At 47.4% G+C, this 20,735-nt stretch overlaps 1 protein-coding gene across 3 annotated transcripts in view; it reads left to right on the top strand.

Moving 5' to 3' along the window:
- Positions 1-20,735, top strand: part of CILK1 (ciliogenesis associated kinase 1) — a 488,937-nt gene that overhangs the window by 244,495 nt on the left and 223,707 nt on the right. For all 3 annotated transcript variants that reach the window (XM_069606120.1, XM_069606118.1, XM_069606119.1), the window contains one exon: positions 7,822-7,964. In XM_069606120.1, coding sequence (XP_069462221.1) covers positions 7,822-7,964 — 143 coding nt within the window. The remainder of the gene's footprint in view (positions 1-7,821; positions 7,965-20,735) is intronic.

Here is a 20,735-nt window from a genome sequence, read left to right as displayed (position 1 = left end):
CTTAAGCCTTTGTGATTTCGGTATAGCCTTGGGGTGTTTTCTGTGATTGGGAGGCCACTCCTCCAGTTCAACCAGCCCCACTGCGGAATGCTCCTAGCGTGACTCCTCTGAAGTCCCTGGACGCTCCACAAACTTTAAAGTGAAATACTTACTCAAGGCATAAAATAAGTGGTGTCGCATAGCAATTTGTTATGCAATTCTGTCAGTTTGCTAATCAAATGGAAACTTGTGTAGCAAAGATAGCTATTTAAGTTGCCCTCTTCAATGAAAGCACCGCTCAACCTGCATTCCTCTCTTGCCCTCTGCTCTCTTCCCCCTCTTTTCTCTTCAGGTCCCAAAGGAGAGAAAGTGCAGCAGTAGTCATTTGCACTAGTGCCAAAGGCATGTGTGGGAGTGCTAGGCAAGAATTTATTTTCAAATAATTGCAAACCAGAAATAATCGGGATGCTACTTTTATTAAGCTTTCTATATGGTGTCTGGCAAAGACCAGTATGTGTCAACTATATATATATTAAAACAGTCCTGCAATTCCATTCCTAAAATGTAGGTTGTTAAATAATGCATGATTAGAGTATTGATACTGTAAAACACGGCATCATCTCTATGCTTTGCAGTAAAGTTTAGGTTAATGTATCTAAATTTCATTGTCAACTATATTTCATTTTGTTGGGGAAGATGCATCATATTGACGAGTGAATACTTATGAAAATGTACATGATCGAATGCTTTTGAGGGACTGCCCAGTTCTGTAACCTGCAGGTTGCATGTATCTTGCAACCGGTGCTCAACCCATACACAAACTCATACTCTTTTATATTCTATATTATCACCCAGTTGCTTTATACCAGGTACCCTGAAATTGAGATGACCACAAACTACAATATTCTGACTAGTTTGCCCAGTTCTCGGCCTACTATGCAATCCACTCTTCTAAGTCTTTCTTTCCTCATACATAATGAATAAACAAAGCGAACTAAATGCTTACGCAAAGTAATGATCAATAGTTCCATCCAATCTGTACATCTACAGATCTATTGCAATACTAAACACTGTAGTTAGCCTCCAGAGCTCACTTTGCTTTAGGATGACTGTATTATATATTACCACCTACAGGAGACAGCTGGCCAAACTGTTTTCAGAGCTTTTTCATCATATCTATTTGTTTGTGTCCATTCATGCAGCTAACCTTTTACAGTTTATGGACACTCCGCTGTGGCTCAGTCTTTTCTTCCACTTGTGTAGTCGAGTACATTTTATGATGGGCCAGTAGCATTTGCAAGAGATGTTTGAAACATTTATGTAACATTAACTTGGTTTCCTGTAAATGTCAAACAAAAGTTTCACTGTGCATGGCGGGCCTCTGGGTGGCATCAGTGTGTCAAACAATGCGGGTTTGTAGTGCCTTGCACCATTGTACACTAATCGCATTTAAAATATGTTGTCCTCCATTGCTATGGATCGAGTGCATTTCTCTTAGGTTAAATGGAGAAACTAAGTTACCCATCCTGCAGGTCTAGCTGAATTTTAAAGAATTTGCAAGTCCTGACTTCTCTAGCTAATGTCTTATTTCAGCGTTATGCAAAACTGCTGTATTATTGCTCATTTCATGTCTAGGGTACTGATAACCTCTGATGACATTAACAATATTAGTACACAATTGCTAATCAAATGGGTCTGTTTGCTAATCAAAAAAATGTTAATTAGCAAACTCTGCTAATCAATTTTTCAAAACTAATTTATGCCTTGTTACTTGTTTGAACAGTCTTCCTCTGGAACTCTAACTTTGCCTGCAACTGAACCCTATCTCACCCTGCCTACAGCTAGCACCTAGACCACAAGGGTCCCTCTGCTGGCTCTGAGTGAACTTATGCTGTAGAATAAGGGAAGGACTGGATTAGAAAAGGGTTCTGCCCTGAAAAGAATAACCAGTGTTTAAAAGTACTTACTAGTGAAAGAGTTAGTTGGTAACTGCAACTCTAAGAGTGAACAGTTACAAACGTTCTTACTTACCTTGAATGTGTGTTGCACTATTCGGAAAAGTATATATTGGGTTAAGTTACCTGTGAATTGGTTGTGCCTCTTCCCCAAAAGTAATGCTGTTGGTTTCGCTTTACTATTCCTGTTAGGATAAGTGTATGAGTGTACCCAATTGGGTCTTGCTTCCTCTGACTTGCTGTTAGCCTGTCTAGAATAAGTCTGGCAAAGGTTATACGTACATTTTTAAGTTGCCGATAGCCTCTTTTAAAAAAGTATATAGGTTTTACTTACCTTGTGTTAGCTGTGTGCCATCCTAAAACAAGTTAGTTATTGCTTACCTCAATCTGTGTTGCACTGATCTGAAAAGCATCTGTAATAGTAGATTACAACATTATGTTTTAACTGCCTAAAATAGCTGTGTGCTGTTCCTGAAACGTGTTCCTTTAGGTGTAGCTGATCTTGGGTTGCATGGAGCATCCAACATTACTGTAAAGAGTTCTTACTTATCTTATCCTGTTTTCCACTGAACTGAAAAGCAGCTGTAATTGTATATTACACCAAAAATGTCTTACTCGCCAGGTATAACAGTAGGTTATCACAAAAGTAGTAAACGTATATACTGTTCCTTAAATCTGTAAAGTAATCTGAAAGTAAATTATGGTTTTACTCCCCGAGAATAGGTGTGCCCTATACTGAATGTGTATAAAAAAAAGTCAGACTTATCTAGAAATATTAGATTTCTAAATAAGGTCTGTGTTTTGGTCTGTGAACTTTATAAAAACACAGCACTATGCTTAAATGTGTTTATATGATCTATGATGGTATGTACTTACCAAAGAATCTCTTGTTCTGCTTGTATATAAAATAAACACTTTCTCCAGCATATGGTCTGGCATGGATTCACATGCTCATAAATATTCCCCGTCGTCAGGCTGGGAATCCTCGGTAAAGAAAATATTAGTTGCAGTTTAGTTTCTGAACTGTCTTTCTGCTAATAACCAATCACTGGTCTCTGGGTCGTACTGCACCCAGCCAATGACTGCCCTCTTCCTAAGCCCCTCCTCTGGCAGCCATCTTTCAGATTTTACCACACATTCAAGTGTTGGGAGTTTCCTCTTTTTTTCGGTCAATCGAGCCTCAAGCTCCACCGATTCTACTTATCAACGGGGACCCGTTTTAGAATTTTCTACACCCCTCAAGGGCGAGTTTTCACAGAGTTTCACTTCTTGGAGGATGCCGGAAGATCTTTGAGGCCTACCCCGCGTGGACATGGCCCAGGACAAAGGAAAAACAACGCCCAGATCCAAGCTTTTCAGGAGCTGCCCTGGATGCGGATTACAAAATGTCTTCAAGGAAGATGAGCACACTCGGTGCCTCTACTGCCTTCACGACGACAAATCGCACATGGAGAAGGACTGTGCGTTTTGTAAGAATATGTCCGAACGGACAATGAAGAATCGTCGTACTCGACTCACCAACTGGCTGGAGGGGAAGAGCCCAGCAGCAGGTGAGAAGTCCGAGCGGTCTTCTAAGAACTTTGAGGGCGCTGAGGCGACTGGGGCCCAACATAAGGCAAAGCACTGCGCGTCCGTGGGCACCGGGAGTGCCGATCTGTCGGGCTCCTCGGCTGCCAGGCAGAGCACATTATCACTGACGCCATCCTCCACGAGCCAACGCTCTGGCTCGGTGAAGAGGAAGTTGGAGAACCCGGGTAAGCTTCGGGAGAAGCCCGGGTCGATCCCGACGGAGACAGGCGAGATGGAGCGTGGCGGTGACACTCCCCCCCCCCAAGATGAAGGCCTCAGGCACTCCCAAGGTCGTGAAGGCCCTGATTCACCCGACTAAAGCCTCGATTGAAGGAGTCGTGGCGGCCCTGGCAAAGCCTGCGGAGGCTATCCCAGTGGAGACGACCTCCGGGCCTAGAGTTACCCTGCCACCAAGGAGGGAATCCTCTTTTCAGCCTATCGATAAGACCCCGTGAAACCCCAGACGGAGAAAGAGGGGGGGGCATGGTAGCCATTACGGACACAGATGCCACCTCTGAAGATGAGCTGGCTGACGTTGCAAAGATCATGGGCAAGAAGTTCGAGGAGGTTCGGTCCTACAGGAGGGATCCCGATGAGGCGGATGAAGAAAGCGACAGTGGTACCGACGAGGAGCCGCAGGCCGTGGAGGAGACAGAGGATACTACTCCCCAACCATCGCTCCCGACACAACCGGTGCCTATGCCACAAGACAACCCAGGAGCGATCTTGATGGCTATTCAGGCCTTGTGTATGGAGATAAGGACAAGGTTGCCCTTACCCCCAGCGGACAACCCAGCGGAGCCCGGACCGTCGGGAAGCCCACTGAGCAAGCGGAGACAAGTCCATCCCCCTCCTCCCTTCCAGCCTTCACAGCCTTCCCAGCCCTCACCTCCTCCCCCCCACCCCCCCAACCGAGGGATGAGACGGGAACAGAGACGGCGACGACGAGGACGGACGACGATGGTGGTGATGACGGAATGTGCCTCCCTTCACCACCTCCTCGGGGTCTCCCCCCCCCCCCCCCCCCCCGACGAGATCGGCTCTTTCCACGCCATGATCGCCAGGGCATCTGAACTCTTCCAGCTCTGCCCTGAAGAACAGAAGAAGGAAGGTTTCCTTTCAGTCCCGTTGCTGGATGACATCTGGGACAAGGGGCTAACGCTCCTGAAGAATCCGTCCACGGCCCCTGCTAAGAGAGACCGGTACGAGAAGAAGTACCGGGTCACGGACTCTGCCCCTATGTGCCTTAGGGCACAGCCGTCCCCGGATTCAGTGGTCTCAGCGGCGCCCAAGAAGAAGGCGGCGGGGCGACGGTTTCAACTTCAACATCGCCGCCGGACGGCGAGGGGAAGAAGCTGGACGCCATGGGATGGCGGGTCGTCATGTCGGCGGCGACGACAATTAAAACGGCCAACGCCCTCGCGATCGTTGCACGCTACGACAGGGAGCTGTGGTTCAAGATCGCTCCCTTGCTGGACTTCCTCCCGGACGACAAAAGGGCTGAGGCACTGGATATCCTGCAGGAAGGCGAAGTGGCGTCAGACCAATGTGGTCCCGGACATCGCCGACACTGGCTTTCATCAAATGGGCAACAGCGTTTGCCTTCGCCGGCGCGATTGGCTCAAGGTCACCTATTTCTGCCAGGACGTGCATACCAAGGTTCTGGACATGCCCTTCGACGGGAACAACCTGTTTGGCAAGACAGTGGACGAGTCACTACAGGTCATCAAGGCGGACACCGTGATGGCTCGGGCCTTGGGTGTTCTTCAACAACAGCAGCCGTTCTTTCGGAACGCCGGAGGCAAGCAAGGAGGCCTACAGAGGACGCGGCAAGGCAGGAGGATCCTGCCGTCGTCGCCAAGGAGGCCAAGGCAGCGACGAAACGGGATCGAACCGGTCGTGGCATCGGGCCCCCACCTGAGCACACCGGTGGGAAGCCAGCTGGTGAAATTCATCGACGTGTGGGAGTCCATCTCCACCGACTGTTGGATGCTGGATGCCCTGGCCCCGCGGGCACACTCTGGAATTCCAAAAGATGTCCCCGTATTCCACCCGTGGCCAGGTTGGAAAACCACGTACCTCAGCTGCTGCTGGAGGTACGGGCGATGCTAAGAAAGGGAGCCATCGAGCTCGTCCCAAAGAAGCTCCAGGGCTCCAGAGTGTACTCGAGGTACTTCCTCGTCTGGAAGAAGAACGGCGGTTGGCGACCCATCCTGGACCTTTGTCGTCTAAACAAGTACATCAAGCCCCAGAAGTCCCAGATGTTCCGGATGGTCACCTTCTAGCACGTGCTGGGACAGCTGGAGGAAGGCAACTTCGTATCGTCGCTGGACTTGGAGGATGCCTACTTCCACATCCCCATTTTAAGAGGACACTGAAAATGTCTACGATTTGTGGTCCAAGGGCGACACTATCGGTTCAAGGCCCTTCCCTTCAGATTGAAGTTGGCGCCCAGGGTATTCACCAAGATGCTTGGCACCAGTGGCGGCGCAGCTGCACCTGCAGGGGAACCACGTCTACCCCTACCTGGACGATTGGCTCATCCGGGCAAGGTCAAGAGAACTCGCCGTCGATCACACAGCGAAGACCGTCCAACTGCTCACGGATCTGGGATTCTCGATCAACTTCGCGAAATCCCACTTGGTACCGTCGCAAGTTGCCCTGTTCTTGGGAGCCAGGCTTGACACAGTGGCGCGACAGGCTTCGCCGTCGGAGGAAAGGACAAAGGCCTTCCTGGGCAAGGTACAACGGCTGTTGACCATGGATGTGGCCAGGGTGAGGTCCATAAAGTCCCTACTCGACATGATGTCCTTGTGCATCTACCTCGTGCGCCTATGCAGACTGAGGATGCGACCACTGCAGGAGTTCCTCTGCGCCTGTTGGATGCAAGCGGCGGGCAGCTTCGAAGACAGGATCTCACTCAACGAGACTTTCCGCCAGGAGATCCGGTGGTGGGCATGGACTTCCAGACCCCGGCACATCAGGAAACGGTGATGACGGATGCTTCCCTGGAGGGATGGGGATCTCACACCGGAGTTCTCCACGGAAGAGGCCTTTGGCTCCCGGAGGAGAAGTCACTACACATCAAGGTCCTGGAGGTCCGAGCCGTGTTCTGGGCCCTCAGGTCATTCCTTCCGTTCCTCAAGGGCAAGGTGGTAAAAGTATTCACTGACAACACCACCACGATGTTCTAAATCCGGATGCAGGGGGGAACCAGATCTCCAGCCCTATCCAGGGAAGCGCAGGATCTGTGGCACTGGGCCATCGCCCAAGGGATGTTTCTGGTACCCTTCCATCTGGCAGGAATCAAGAACACCATCGCTGACTCACTCAGCAGGGAGCTGCGCTCGTGCCACGAGTGGGAGCTGCGGCAGGATCAAGTGGATCTCCTATTCCGACGATGGGGTAATCCCCAGATCGACCTATTCGCGACAGTGACGAACGCCAAGTACCGGAGGTTCGCCAGCAGGTTTCCCCAGCCGGGGAGCATGGGTCATGCCTTCTCATTCCCCTGGGACGGCCTGTTCCTGTATGCATTGCCGTTGCTGCTGCGACTCACCAGTCAACTCAGACGGTCCCGGTACAGGTAAGTAACTTGTTCCTTATTTTACAATACATAGTGTCAGTGTTTCTTTGGACCATATGTATAATACAATTTCTTTGTACTGATTCAACAGCTCTTTCTCCCTCCTCAAATAAGCCTGGCTGCTCTGCCTACGCTACCCTGAACTCTACTACTAAGAGTGGAGTCTTGTACTGTCTCAGTTGAATGGTTTTACTAAGCCCTTAGTTGGACTTCAGAAACACTATCCTAACAGTGTGATCCCTATCATTTTTTGGATAATAAAAACAGTAAACCTTGCCCTATGGCTGTGTTTTCCGTTCTTGCAGCAGGGTGTTTTTGATGGGCCCAAGTGTCTCTCTGCTGATAATCGGGGTGAAAGTAAGCTCTAGTTTTTGGAGCAGGCATGAGTTGATTGGTGAAAGAAATATGGAACTATGTAGCTAATGTTTTCTTAGTAGAGAGCAAATGAGTGGTACATTTAGAGTGTCTAAGTGAAAAGAGACTCCATATGATCAAACATGAAATATCAAATGTAGTTGACTGTCGAGAACAGCCTTTCGTACCAGGTATTCCGCTACAGAAAGTGATTCAAAGAAAACATGCTCTACTCTAGCATTAGGGGCTGCAGTACATGTAGAGAAGGACTTCAACTCAAGGTCTTGCTTTTAAACCGCTACTCTACGTGTCGGGAATTGATTTGTTTTTTTTTTAACCTGATCATCTCTTGAGTGAAGTATGTGCTTATTTCTACAGATTTGAAAGTGTTTTGCATCCAAAATCAACAAATAACACTGCCGCTGCTGCACCGCTGCTGTCATTTTCTCAGCAGAACACTGCAGCATCTCAAACGTCTGCAGCTAAGCAACATTACCTCAAGCACTCCAGATATCTTCCGGGTTAGTCTATTTTACTTTGTTTATTGATATGGTCTCCTTGTTCTGCAGGAAGTGACACTTTAGGTGGGTGCACGATGATGATGTAACCTATTTCCTGTATATACTTCTAATCAATTTGAAGCTGTGGTGGTGTTGCGTTTTGTTGCCATTTTTAGTCAGTTATGGACTATCTTTAATGAATGGCTATATTAAACATCATGCCGACTTTATGGAAGGTAGACTACTTTTTTTATTTTTACAATGTTCATCATACTACAAATGTAATCGCAACTCAGTACACCACTACTCGACAGCACTCGCTTTAAATATTTGGTAGCTTACCTACATGATATAGTTGCTGGTACCTGGGGAAATAGTGGTGTGAGTTAAGGTTTAATATGTGGTGACTTTGTATTAGAGAAATTATTGATTTGGACAGAGTTTTTGTGTCTTAACATTACCAATGTTTGAAGACCTCACCTTTTTATTAATCATGACTTTCTTTTTTTTTTAAATGTTTGGTCTTCGCAAAAACAAATATTGGAGAACCAATACAATAGTGCTATAAGAACAGTCAAAATGCTTGAAACATCTTCAATTACCCCCCCCCCGACTCCCCTCCATCATAAACAGTAAATAAGCAAAATAATGAAGGAGAAGAAAAAAGCCACAAATAAACATTGCTGACTCAAAAACAATAATTGATCTTATCTTCCAGGTTCCTACCGCATTCCGCCATACTGCAAATTACTCTAAATGAGCTTCCAGAAAAACCACTCGATATATTATCGCACAGTTTTCTTCTCCTTTGCTGCTACATAATTCCTTGGTTGGAAAGATTGTAGATCTCCAATTTCACAGAATGATCCCTTTTGCTTTTATTGAAGCCTTAAAGATCCACTTCTTATAGTTCTTCAAAATGACTCCTCGATCTTGTGCTTTCTGTGACCCTATCGTATGGATTTACATTTCAACGCTGACTACAAGGTATTGTTTCCCCATTTGCAGTTGCATACACCAGGGCTTCATTGTCCCCCTGTGTTTCTCAGACTCTTCTGAGGTCATGGGCTCTGCGACCTGCCTTGACTCCACCTTCACTCAGTGTGATGATGTCAGGGAACATCCCCTGAGCATAACACTCTCCTTCTGCTCTGACTCATCCCAGTTAAATACATGTCTCTGGTTGAAGGGTTAAAGAGACCGCTTCCTTCCTTTTCCCACATATGTTGCTTTTCACATTGTCTTCAGCCAAACCTAAAGTTGCCACTCTACTCTTCATAGAAGATAGTCCCATATATGCAGCTATTGTAGTTGGACTCCTGTTCCTGTGAGGAACTCCCAAGTCCATGTCCCCAAACGGGGAGTCGATCCCGGTGAGGTCCAACTTACCTTGACCCCTGCAGAGGGTCTTGCGGAGTGGGCTCACCTCTTTAGCCTCACAGGGGGAGTCTTTTCCCCCATGGGGAGAAGGGACGAATACCTGCGACAGTGGCCACAAAAATAAGGCCAAAGAGCCAACAAAACCAACAGGAATAATAAAAATGGAGTTCTGCCCCAAAGCCCGGTTTACGAAAATGTATTTGTGATGTCGAAGTGGAGTGGCAAAATGTATTTGGGGAGTGCTAGATTTGACAATATGCAGTTCATCTTTCCACATATTTACATTAAACACTTGTACAAAATAGCAGTTTAAGGGAAGTCAAGATTGTGTGATTCTGGGAAAATCATGGCGTACTGAAGCCAGCATTTAGGCAGAAGGTCTCCAGGATCCACGGACTGCAACTTAGCAATCAGAACACTTCTCCCGTCATCGACAAGAGGACGTCTTTCAGACCATGACACAAAGTGGATCCTTAATCTTGCATTTAAGGTTGTGCAGGTTCAACATGACTCTTAGGCAAGATTGTGTGCAGTACCCTTTGGGAGAGTACAACAACCTTATCCTCCTGGCAATAGGGAACACAACCTTTGGTATGTACTACAAAGGTTGGTAGTGTGGCTAAGCAGCCAGGCCTATCTCAAGAGGGGTCAGTGTGAGCTGTAAGGTTGTAACAGAGTTTCACAGTGACAGTTATTCAAATACACTTACACTCAAGGTTTCTTGATTAAACAATTATTAATTTAAAAGTCAGTTATATAAGCGTTCTTCAGAAGGGAGCTAAAACATGTAACACTTAGAGTATACTTCAAAACACACTCTTTCTCTTAACCAGATGATACCCATTGGGGATGGCACACAGACACTTCCTACACCCTCAAGTGCTGGACAGGTTTGCAGCAAACATTTGCGAGGAGCATCAGCAAGGACCTCAAAGCATGGTTTTGAAAATCTGCCCTGTGTTTTATTTTTTGTCAAAATGTAAGGACAAAATATGGTGCTATAACTTTGGTGCCTGGGCAATGGGCCTGGCTCTGAGCAAGGACAAATGTGTACTTGTTGCTGATTGGGGCATGCAGTATGGCCGAAGGCCTAGGTTTGAACAGGAAATATATTCTGCTTGCGGCTACAGTCTGAAGTGGTGGAATGGATTGCAACAAACCTGTACGAGGAGAATCAGCACGGACCTGAAAGCATGCTTTTGCAAATCTGTCTTGTGTTTTTTACTTTGCACAACTACCAGAGAGTGTGCACTTAAGATTTGTTATAGATGGTACTTTACGCCACAGAGGCTGCATGCAATAAACGTAGATTACCCAGATGATTGTTGGCATGGATGTGGGGCTAAGGGGGATTTGGGTCACGTGGTGGCATTGCCCGATCATCCAATCCTTCTGGCTAGAGATCAGGTCCAAAATTAAGGATATCTGCGGCACTCTTCTCCCTTTGGATCCACTAATAATGGTACTGGGCGACACCCCAGAGGACGGTTCATACCCTCAACCTGGTCCCAGAGCGCAGCTAATCACTCAACTGTTAATGGCGACATGTCTCACCCGCGCCCGATTCTGGAAAGAGCGAGAAGGACCCCACATTGCGCACTGGTGGGTTAAAGTCTGGGACATTTTGGGAGTAGAGAAATTAACAGCTACTATGGAAAACCGACTGAACACATTTCAGAATATCTGGGGTCCATTTCTAGTATACGTTGAAGAAAAAGAACATATGTTCTTCCAACCGAGACTGATTAAATTCCTTCTTCAACCCTGAACACCTTGCGAATAAAGGGAGGATCCATGATTGGAGAGCAAGGACAAAAATCCCGAGGGACATTGAAGACAATACTTGAAACCAGGGAAAAATGAAGTAGGGGTTGATCTGAATTGAATCCAAATGAATTTAACAGTGACTATGAGAAAAGTGGTACATCTTTAGCCCCTTTCTTTGATGTCAGCTAAGCAACCATAACTCGCACCACCACTGTGCACTGCTAAGACTAACACCCACTGTGAAGACGGCGTCAATCGCTGTGATGTAGTCCATCAGAAACTAAGGTATGGTACTTAAGACGTTACTGCCACTGGTGACGTTTTTGTTTAAGCACACTGAAATTATGCGTTGTTGACGGACAAGGCGTATTCCTGTCACAGTGATTTACAAGGGGACTTGAATGGGTGCGAACTAGGACACCAGAAAGGATGGTATGTTGCTTCTTAAAGCTACAACTGCGTAAGGACATAGAGGTCCAATGTGGACATCCCATTCAATGATGACGCACATACAACCGGTGACGAAAATCTGCACTTGACGGTTAAAGAAACCGTCAGTCGGACGCTGAAGGCCATGACATTCACAGTAGGGAAGGAAGCAGCTGAGGGTAAAAATTAAAAGAAAAATCTATCAATACAAAGCGTTTGAGGAAATGTAAAGTGCAACACATTACATTTCTATAAACAATTATTTTTATATGGGGAAATGTAATGACTCCTTAGAGAAGGCGACAATGTACAATCTGCATAGCTGGCAAAAAAATGTAATTATCACATAAATTTCGTAGGTAATAATGCAAATTGTAGTGACATTGTACAGACGGCGGTAATGGGTGATATGAAGATTGAACGGCACACAAACTTTGAAAAGAGCGCTAACGTACAATATGAAATGTGAACGGCACACAAAGTTCCAAAATCATTAATAGTAATACATTTTTTTTTTTTGTTCCAGACTAAGTTAATAATGGCAGCCTGGTGTACAGGCCTCTAAAATAAGCTTACATGATATGTACTGGCTCCATTTTGACCTCCTCAGTCACACAGTAGTTCTTTGCTAGAAGACTTCCACGGGAACTGATATTTCATGTGCCTCACAAACCTTTTTGAAGCATAAGTTATCAAAGGGAATGTTGCACAAACTGTGACTAACCGCAGTAATGTTGGAGTTGGCTTTGTACATAGACTCAGTAAATAATTGTAGTAAAATGTCTACCAGGTTTCCAGTGCACGGTACGATAGTGGTAACCAGAATAAAGTACTGTTTCACTTTCTACTGCCACTTGTAAGTAATGCTTACCTTTCAACACAAGGTTTCATAAGGGTTTGTTTGCAGTGATTTCGGCGTACAACTCAAAAACTGACCATGGCGGCCGTATCAAAAAAATGCTACGCACTTGATGCTGTGGCAGAACAAATCAGTGAAAAGGTAACATCTTGACGTACAGCATGCCATGGATTAGCCAATAGAAATATTCTCCACTGAGCGAACAGGGAAGTGGATCCGCGGTGCGGACATAGATACCACTCATTTTTAGAGTGCTATTTCTTGATCATTTTAAAAGGAAACGGCAATAAGATTTATCACAACATTTACAAAAGCACGGTTTGGGGAACAAGCCCCTGCCGCAAAATTGATGACAATCCGTCTAGTGGTTTGGCCTGTAGCCGTGCGCAAAGTTTTTGCCCCATTCAGTCTGTAGGAAAAAAAGACGTTTTGGGACCCCCCCTATAACTCTGGGCCCCCTTGACGAATCCTTACCAAACTTTGGGAAACAATTCAGAGTGCCCCATATCTGAAGGATTCGTCCATCGGGCGCCGAGTTATAAGCCGGATATATATATATATATATATATATATATATATATATATATATATAAAAAGGACTGGAAACCAATCCGGGTTACACCGGCACTCCGGCTATGATGAAAGCGAAAGGCTGGATGTCTTCAATAAATCCACACACAGACTTGAGTTCCGTGCAGTCAAAGTGTCCTTTACTGTTTAGGATACATGGACAAAGGAGGCAGCAACGGTCTTAGGTGCAAGAAAGGAACGACGCGTTTCACCCTACTCGGGCTTCGTCTATATATATATATATATATATATATATATGAGGCTTGTGGAATCTGCTTAGATCACATGCTGTGCATTGGCCAACATCTAGTGGAAGCTGCGGAGTATTAGTTTGTTTTTCGAAACTCGAAAAGGGGTGTCAAACTAGGGCGTGCCAGTAATACTATCCCTAGTGTGACGTCCACTGTACCCATGATCTGTCACGCGTGTAGGACCCTCAGATTGTTGTTTTCCGCCATACTTGTCGGAAGCATAGTTGCAGAGTTTCCTGGCTTTTAGCCATTTATCATAAATTTTTTTAAAAAATCCCCGTTCCTCAAATCCCACGTCGAGATTCCGAAGATCAACGCCGGTACTTGAAGAACGAACAGCCGTCGAGACTGCACAACGTACTTTGGGCCTCGGAAGGCCTCTGGCCTCGGCCCGGCCCTCGGAAGGCCTCTGCCCTGCAAGTAGGGAGAGTGGGGGGTGGACATACTCGCTAGTTTATTTTCCTACATATACTCGCCTGCTGCCAGATATTAACATATGGAGAGTACTCCATTTAAATCCTGCCCCAAGTGCAACCGTAAGTTCCCTTGGGTAAATGAGCATAACACCTGTAATCTGTGTCTTCCTAGGGACCACCCCGAAGCAAATTGCAGAGCTTGTAAGCTCTTCAAAGCAAAGACAATTAAGGACCGCTCCACCAAACGTGGGGCCCACTACGCCAGGCAGAACCCACAGCGTCCATCGAGGCCATGGATGCTGTGGGTTCCTTCAGTGATGGCAGCAACGCCGCCGTATCGGACGGCGAGGGCACAGGGGTGTCGTTAGGCACCCAAGCGCAAGCCCCTGACCTCGGAGGACTGTCCGGCGGGGCAGTTATAGGGACAACACCCGGCGGCAAGAGCGCTACCCACACACCTTCATCTAAGCACACTAACCCCACCCGAGATTCGACACGTGTGTCGAGTGATTGATTGGTAGAAAAAGGCACAGAGAGCGGTCTGCAGAATCTGTGTCCTCTGGGCGTTCCAGGTCACGGTCGCCCCATGACACACAGCAACCGTCTACGATTGCTAAGAGTGACACATTACCTAAGGTCACAGAGGTATGGTCGTCGGACGAATCCGACCTCTACCCCAAGCAGCACGTTCAAAGTCGACTCCGGCATTTCGTTCAACGTCTGCCTCCGAGACTCGACGTCCCTCCTCTAAGACTCCAGAACCTTGTCAACCCAGCTCCGAATCTCGACGCCTGTCGTCGAAAGATTCAGGGAAAGCCAAAGAGTAAGGGAAACATGCCTCTACACATGGGAAAGGGGAGAAACAACAGAAAAAAGCCTCTGAACCCCAGGTTCAGAAGGAGAAACACCCCAAATCTTTAGAGAAGTCCAAGACCCCTGACCCTGTCACTAGGCCTAAAGTTGTCCCTCCAACTCCCCAGGATATGGGAATAGAAGAGGAACCACAGCAGGAAAGGGTAATTACCAGTTCCAAAGAATGGAGCTCGGAAGACATCGACGGAGTGATTAGGAGAATGTCTTTTATGGCAAATTTTATGAAAAAAACCCAGATTACTTCCAGAGCTATCAGAATACCCCTGCTACCTCTGCCCCTTCGGGATCCAAAGACCCTCAACCTCCTACTAAGAGACTCCGTACTGAGACTCCAGTTCAGGGGCTGATTTCAGACCCATTCACTATTGAACCTTACCAGCAGTATGGTGAGGATCCAGAGATAAAAACACTGGATGACCAGGCAGGGGTCGACTATTATGGAGACGATGAAGACCAGGATGAGGAGGAGGAAGACGAGGCAGAGGCCTATAGTCTCGACTCCCCTATTCCCAAGGACCCACCAGTGAATGACTCACCTGTGGATAATAAGCCATTGCTGAACGAGGTCTTAGCTAAAGCTGCAGCTCATTTCCAGATAGACACTCAGGGGGCTCAAGAAGAGAGGGACTTTGCAGAGCAAATTCTGGGGAATAAAACATCCATTGTCCAAGCCATACCAATTCTGAAGTCTATTCAACGCAGAATTGACCCTTCTCTGCTCACCCCTAATCTTACACAGGCAGTTAATCCAAGAATAGAGAAATTATTCAGTCCCGCCCCCTCTGACCCACTTTACATAAGGGGTCAGATAAAACCTGACTCATTAGTGGTTACAAGCACCAGGAAGAGGACAGGGACACCTCTAGCATCTTCTGAACCTCCCCCAGACAAGGAGAGCAAAACGATATATGGGTTAGGAAGGAAAGTGGCTTCCACTTCCGCTTACCAGGCAAGAATTGCTAATATCACCACTCTGCTGGCAAGTTACAACTGTCACCAGTGGGAACAGGTAGCTGCCCTCATTGCCTCCGCACCTGAACCTCTAAAGAGCCAGTTGGCCCAGATTGCGTCGGAAGGAAGATCGGTGTCCGGATGTATTCTCAAGGCTAACTTTGACGCATCAGACAATGCAGGGCGGCTTATCGCAGAGCGCACAGTAATCCAGAGACACGCTTGGTTGAGGCAGTCTGGGTTTAAACCCGAGAACCAAGCCACCCTCATCGACATGCCAGTGGAACCAAATGTCTTGTTTGGAAACCCGGTGGAGGAGGCGCTCAAAACAGCCAAGGACGAATAGGACGCCCTAAAGCCCCTTGGACAACTAACTAATAAACCCACAAACCAATGAGGGAATAATAATTTTCGTCGCTCTCGCAGCCAAAATTCCCAGAGAGGGTCTAATTACTTTCAAGGCCAAGGAACATTGTGGGGAGGTAACAAACAGGCTACCCAGGGTTTCGCCAGAGGTCAAAGGAGGGGCCGTGGTAGGGGGAGAGCCAGCCCAAGTAGAGGCACTACACCTCCCAGCAAACAGTGACATTCTGCTCCCTTCCCATGCATCCCCAGTAGGGGGGCGCATTTCCACCTTCACCCACGCATGGGAAGGGATCACTTCGGACAGATGGGTGCTGTCCACAGTGTCCGCGGGATACGGTATCGAACTGTTGGAACGCCCCACGACCATCCTCCAAAACAGAAAATACACTCCTTGGAGCACCAAAGAATCCTCCTCGAGGAGATCGTCATTCTTCTTGCAAAGGACGCAATAGAACTTGTCCCGGGCAACCAGATAAACAAGGGTATTTTTTCAACTTACTTCCTTGTGGCAAAAAAAGATCTAACAACGCGCCCAGTATTAGACTTACGCCCTGCAAACAAGTATGTCCAGCCTCAGAAATTTTGCATGACTACACTCCAAAAGGTAATCCCCCTACTAAAAAGAGGAGATTACATGGCAACATTGGACATGAAAGATGCCTATTTTCATATTTCCTTGTTCCCAGCGCACAGGAGGTTCTTGCGTTTCAAGGTAGACAGCCAGCACTACCAGTTCAAAGTGCTGCCCTTCGGTATAGCCTCGGGTCCAAGGGTTTTCACCAAGGTACTGGCGGTGATGGCGGCACACCTACGCAGGGAGGCAATCCCAGTCTACCCTTACCTGGACGACTGGCTCATCACAGGGAAAACCCCAGTAATTTGCCGATCCAACATTCAAAGAACTATCGACCTCCTCTTTCAATTGGGCTTCTCAATAAACGAGACAAAAATCAAGCCTGGTGCCAAGCACCTCCAAACAGTTCCTATGAGCTGTCATAGACACCAAAGAGGGGTTGGCCTTTCCATCAGACGAAAGAATTCAGAATCTGTTACTGCAAATTCCTCAATATCAGTCCGGTAGCCAGATAAGAGTGCGCAAAGCGATGTGTTTACTAGGCATGATGGCATCATGCATTTACCTGGTTTCCTGCGCGCGCGTGCGCATAAGTACCAAGCAGGAATGGTTGGCGAAACAGTGGTCTCCGGCCAGTTGTCAGTGGGACGATCTAGTGGTCGTTTCGACAACACTAGTACAGAGTCTTCGCTGGTGGACAAGAGAGAATCTTTCAAAGGGGAAACCCTTTTACGATCCTGAAATACAGGCCGTAATCACACCAGACTCATCCCTGTCAGGATGGGGAGCACACCTCCTTCACCACACAGCTCAGGGTCTCTGGTCTCACACAGTGGCTCAGAATCACATCAACCTGCTAGAACTTCTGGCAGTCTTCAGAGCGCTTTGGGCGTTCAAACCCCACATAACCAACCTGTCAGTGCAGATCCTAACAGACAGCACGACCGCAATGTTTTACATAAACAAACGGGGATACTCGTTCGTCAAATCTGTCCAGGCTTGCCCAGAAAATTTGGATATGGGCACTCAGACGGAACATTTACCTGTCGTCTCAACATGTTACAGGGGATCTCAATTCACTAGCGGACGCTTTGAGCAGAGATCCCCTCCCAGAAGAACACGAATGGTGTCTACACAAAGAAGTCGTAGGGGACCTCTTCTCACAGTGAGGTTTCCCCACTATAGACCTATTTGCCACAAGTGAAAACAGACAATGCCCAGGATTCGCATCCAGGTTCCCTCAGCCAGGCTCCAAGGGGAGCGCTCTATAGATGAACTGGTCAGGGATGTTTGCCTATGCTTTTCCACCAACCCCTCTTATGAGGAAGGTGGTCAACAAGATACACAGGGAATCGATGACGCTCATCCTAGTTGCTCCTATGTGGGTGTGACAACTGTGGTTTCTGCACCTGCACAAACTTGTGGTGTGCAAACCCATCAGACTCCCGTGCTGGTACAACCTACTCTCCCAGCACAGAGGACAAACAGTGCATCCTCAACCCAACTCGGGAGCATGAACTTGGCAGCATGGCTCCTGAAGTCATAGAGTTTGGCCATCTCAATTTATCACAAAGATGTGTGGATATCTTAAAAGAATCAAGGAAACCTAACACAAGGCACTGTTACTTTGATAAGTGGAAAATATTTGTTATTTGGTGCCAGAATAAACAAATCAACCCAGTTGATTGCATTCCTTCCAATATTGTCACCTACATGCTCCACTTACTGGATGCAGGGTTGGTATTTAATTCACTCAAGGTACACCTGGCGGCGCTGTCAGCCTACAGCACATCCCATTAAAAGGTGTCATGGTGGAAGGTGCCAGTGGTCAAAGCCTTTATGGAAGGGGTAAAGAGACTCCACCCTCCAATTTCTAACCCACCACCAGGGTGGGACCTTAATGTGGTGCTTGCTAAACTCCTACCCCCCCCTCCCTTGAACCCATGCATAAAGCTAGTCTCAAACACCTGACTTATGAGACAGCCTTCTTAGTATCCATTACATCCATAAGAATGGTCAGCGAAATTCAGGCTCCCAGTGCAAGATCCTTTCTTTACTATACATAAGGATAAACTGGTTTTATGAACTCACCCTAGGTTCTCACCTAAGTTTATTTCCAAATTCCATGTTAACCAGTCCATTGAGGTACCAGCCTTTTTCCAAGAACCCAAGAGCTCTGCTGAGGTGAAACTACACACTTTAGATGTGAGAGGAGCGGTCCTCTACTACGTAGACAAGACCAGACCGCTAAGAAAAACAGATCAACTGTTCGTCTCCGTAGCTACAGGCAGAGAAGGAGATCGCGTCTCTAAAGGTGCCATCTCTAAATGGATAGTTAAATGTATCCAGCTGTGCTACTCCCTTTCAGAAAAGACACTGCCTTTTACGCCAAGGGCCCACTCCACTAGAGGTACTGGGGCCACTCTGGCTTTCATTGTAAATGTACCCCTTGACACCATTTGCAAAGCAGCTACATGGAGCTCTGTTCACACTTTTACTTAGCACTACTGCATTGACACTCATTCCAAGACAGATACTCGATTGGGACATGCGGTTCTAAGACATTTGTGCGCTCATGACCCTTCTCACATCCCACCTCCTTCTTCTAACACTGCTCGCTAATCTATGCACAGCATGTGATCTAAGCAGATTCCACAAGCCTCAGAAGGGATACATTACTCAGCGTAATCGTATTTCTGATGCATGTATCTGCTTAGATTCACATGCGCCTGCCCTTCCTCCCCTCTGAGAGAAGGCGCATGGATGCTTGTAGTCTATCTATCTGCTTGGATACTCTGTACTCACGCTACGCCTCATGCTACCTCATGTCACAAAAAAAATACAATCTGAGGGTCCTATACACATGAGGGATCATGGGTACAGTGGACGTCACACTAGGGATAGTATTACTGGCACGCCCTAGTTCAACGCCCCTTTTCGAGTTTCGAAAAACAAACTAATACTCTGCAGCTTCCACTAGATGTCGGCCTATGCACAGCATGTGAATCTAAGCAGATACAAGCATCAGAAATACGATTACGGTGAGTAATGTATTATATATATATTTCTGATGTTTGTTAATCAGCTTAGAATCACATGCTGTGCATAGTCCGACATCCAGTGGTCACTGCGGAGTATTGCATTTTGTTTTTCGTAGTCGAAAAGGGGACGTCGACAAGGCGTGTCTGTAACACTATCCCTATAGTGACGTGCGTTGTACCCACAATCCCTCACGCGTCGAGGTCCCTCAGATTGTTTTTTTCCACCCAGTTATTGGTCGCCTCTATGCGGAGCTCCTCGAGAGACATTGCGAAATCATTGTTTGACCTTTGGTCGTTTATTATTATTAATATCTAACGCATAGATCCCTCCCTCGATGAAGCTGCAAGCTGTTTCTCCGCCGAGCAAGATCTTCGACGGAAGGACGAGCGGAGGAGATCCTTCGGCGTCGCCAAAAACGTGGCCTGGCTTCGCCGGCCTTACACAGTAGGGAGAGTGGGGTTGTATGATCTTTTCTTTTCTCTCCGAGAATGCCTTTCTCTTTCCCCTCCCTCTCTTTCGAGGTTGTAATCACACTTCTTGCCCTCAGCTATGGAGAGGACGCCTTTTAGGTTTTGCCGACTTTGCAAAGGCAAATATACCTGGAAGGACAAGCACAAACGGTGCAACCGTTGCTTGCCCCTCGATCACAAGGAGGACGGCTGTGCGGCCTGTAAGGTACTTAAGCCCAAAACGATAAAGGACCGCAGGGTCAAAAGGTGGGCGGCCTTCGCCATGTCTAGGTCAGATTCCTCGCCCGCTGCCGCCGAATGTCACGAAGACAGTGATTACACGGCCTCCGTAACGGAGGTTGTAGACCTCTCGAGGGAGCGTTCTCGCTCCTCTTCATCCGTCGCTGGCCCCGACAAGCCCGGCTCACGGCCAGTTTATGGGGATGAACACCCCGGCGACAAGGACGCACACAAGAAATCTCATAAACACATACCCCACGGCACGCATTCGTCGAAGACGAAGGCAGCCATAGCGCCAACGGAGGCGCCGGGCCCACCGGTGTCTTCCGCCGACCGTAAGGGTCACCAGCCCTCCCCGCCACCGCTCCCGCGACAGGTGACCGGGCACTCTGGAAATAAGGGCGCTAACCCCAAACCCTCAGGCGGCGACGCGCCTCGTATAAAGAGGGGAAAAAGCTTTATGCCCTAGCTAAAAGAATTACCACCTCGGCAGCGTTCTCAACTAGAATTGCCAATAATAACACATTGCTGGCAAGCTACGCTGATGCGCAATGGGGAAAGCTTAAGCAGGACATTGAGGAAGTCCCTGAACCCCTAAAAACTAGATTGCTGACTACAGTTAATG

The sequence above is a fragment of the Ambystoma mexicanum genome, chromosome 4p (genome assembly GCF_040938575.1).
Source record: "Ambystoma mexicanum isolate Mex_15411 chromosome 4p, UKY_AmexF1_1, whole genome shotgun sequence".
NCBI lineage: Eukaryota > Metazoa > Chordata > Amphibia > Caudata > Ambystomatidae > Ambystoma > Ambystoma mexicanum.
The sequence above is the reverse complement of the archived record's forward strand: the minus strand, read 5'-3'. Positions and strand labels throughout refer to the sequence as shown.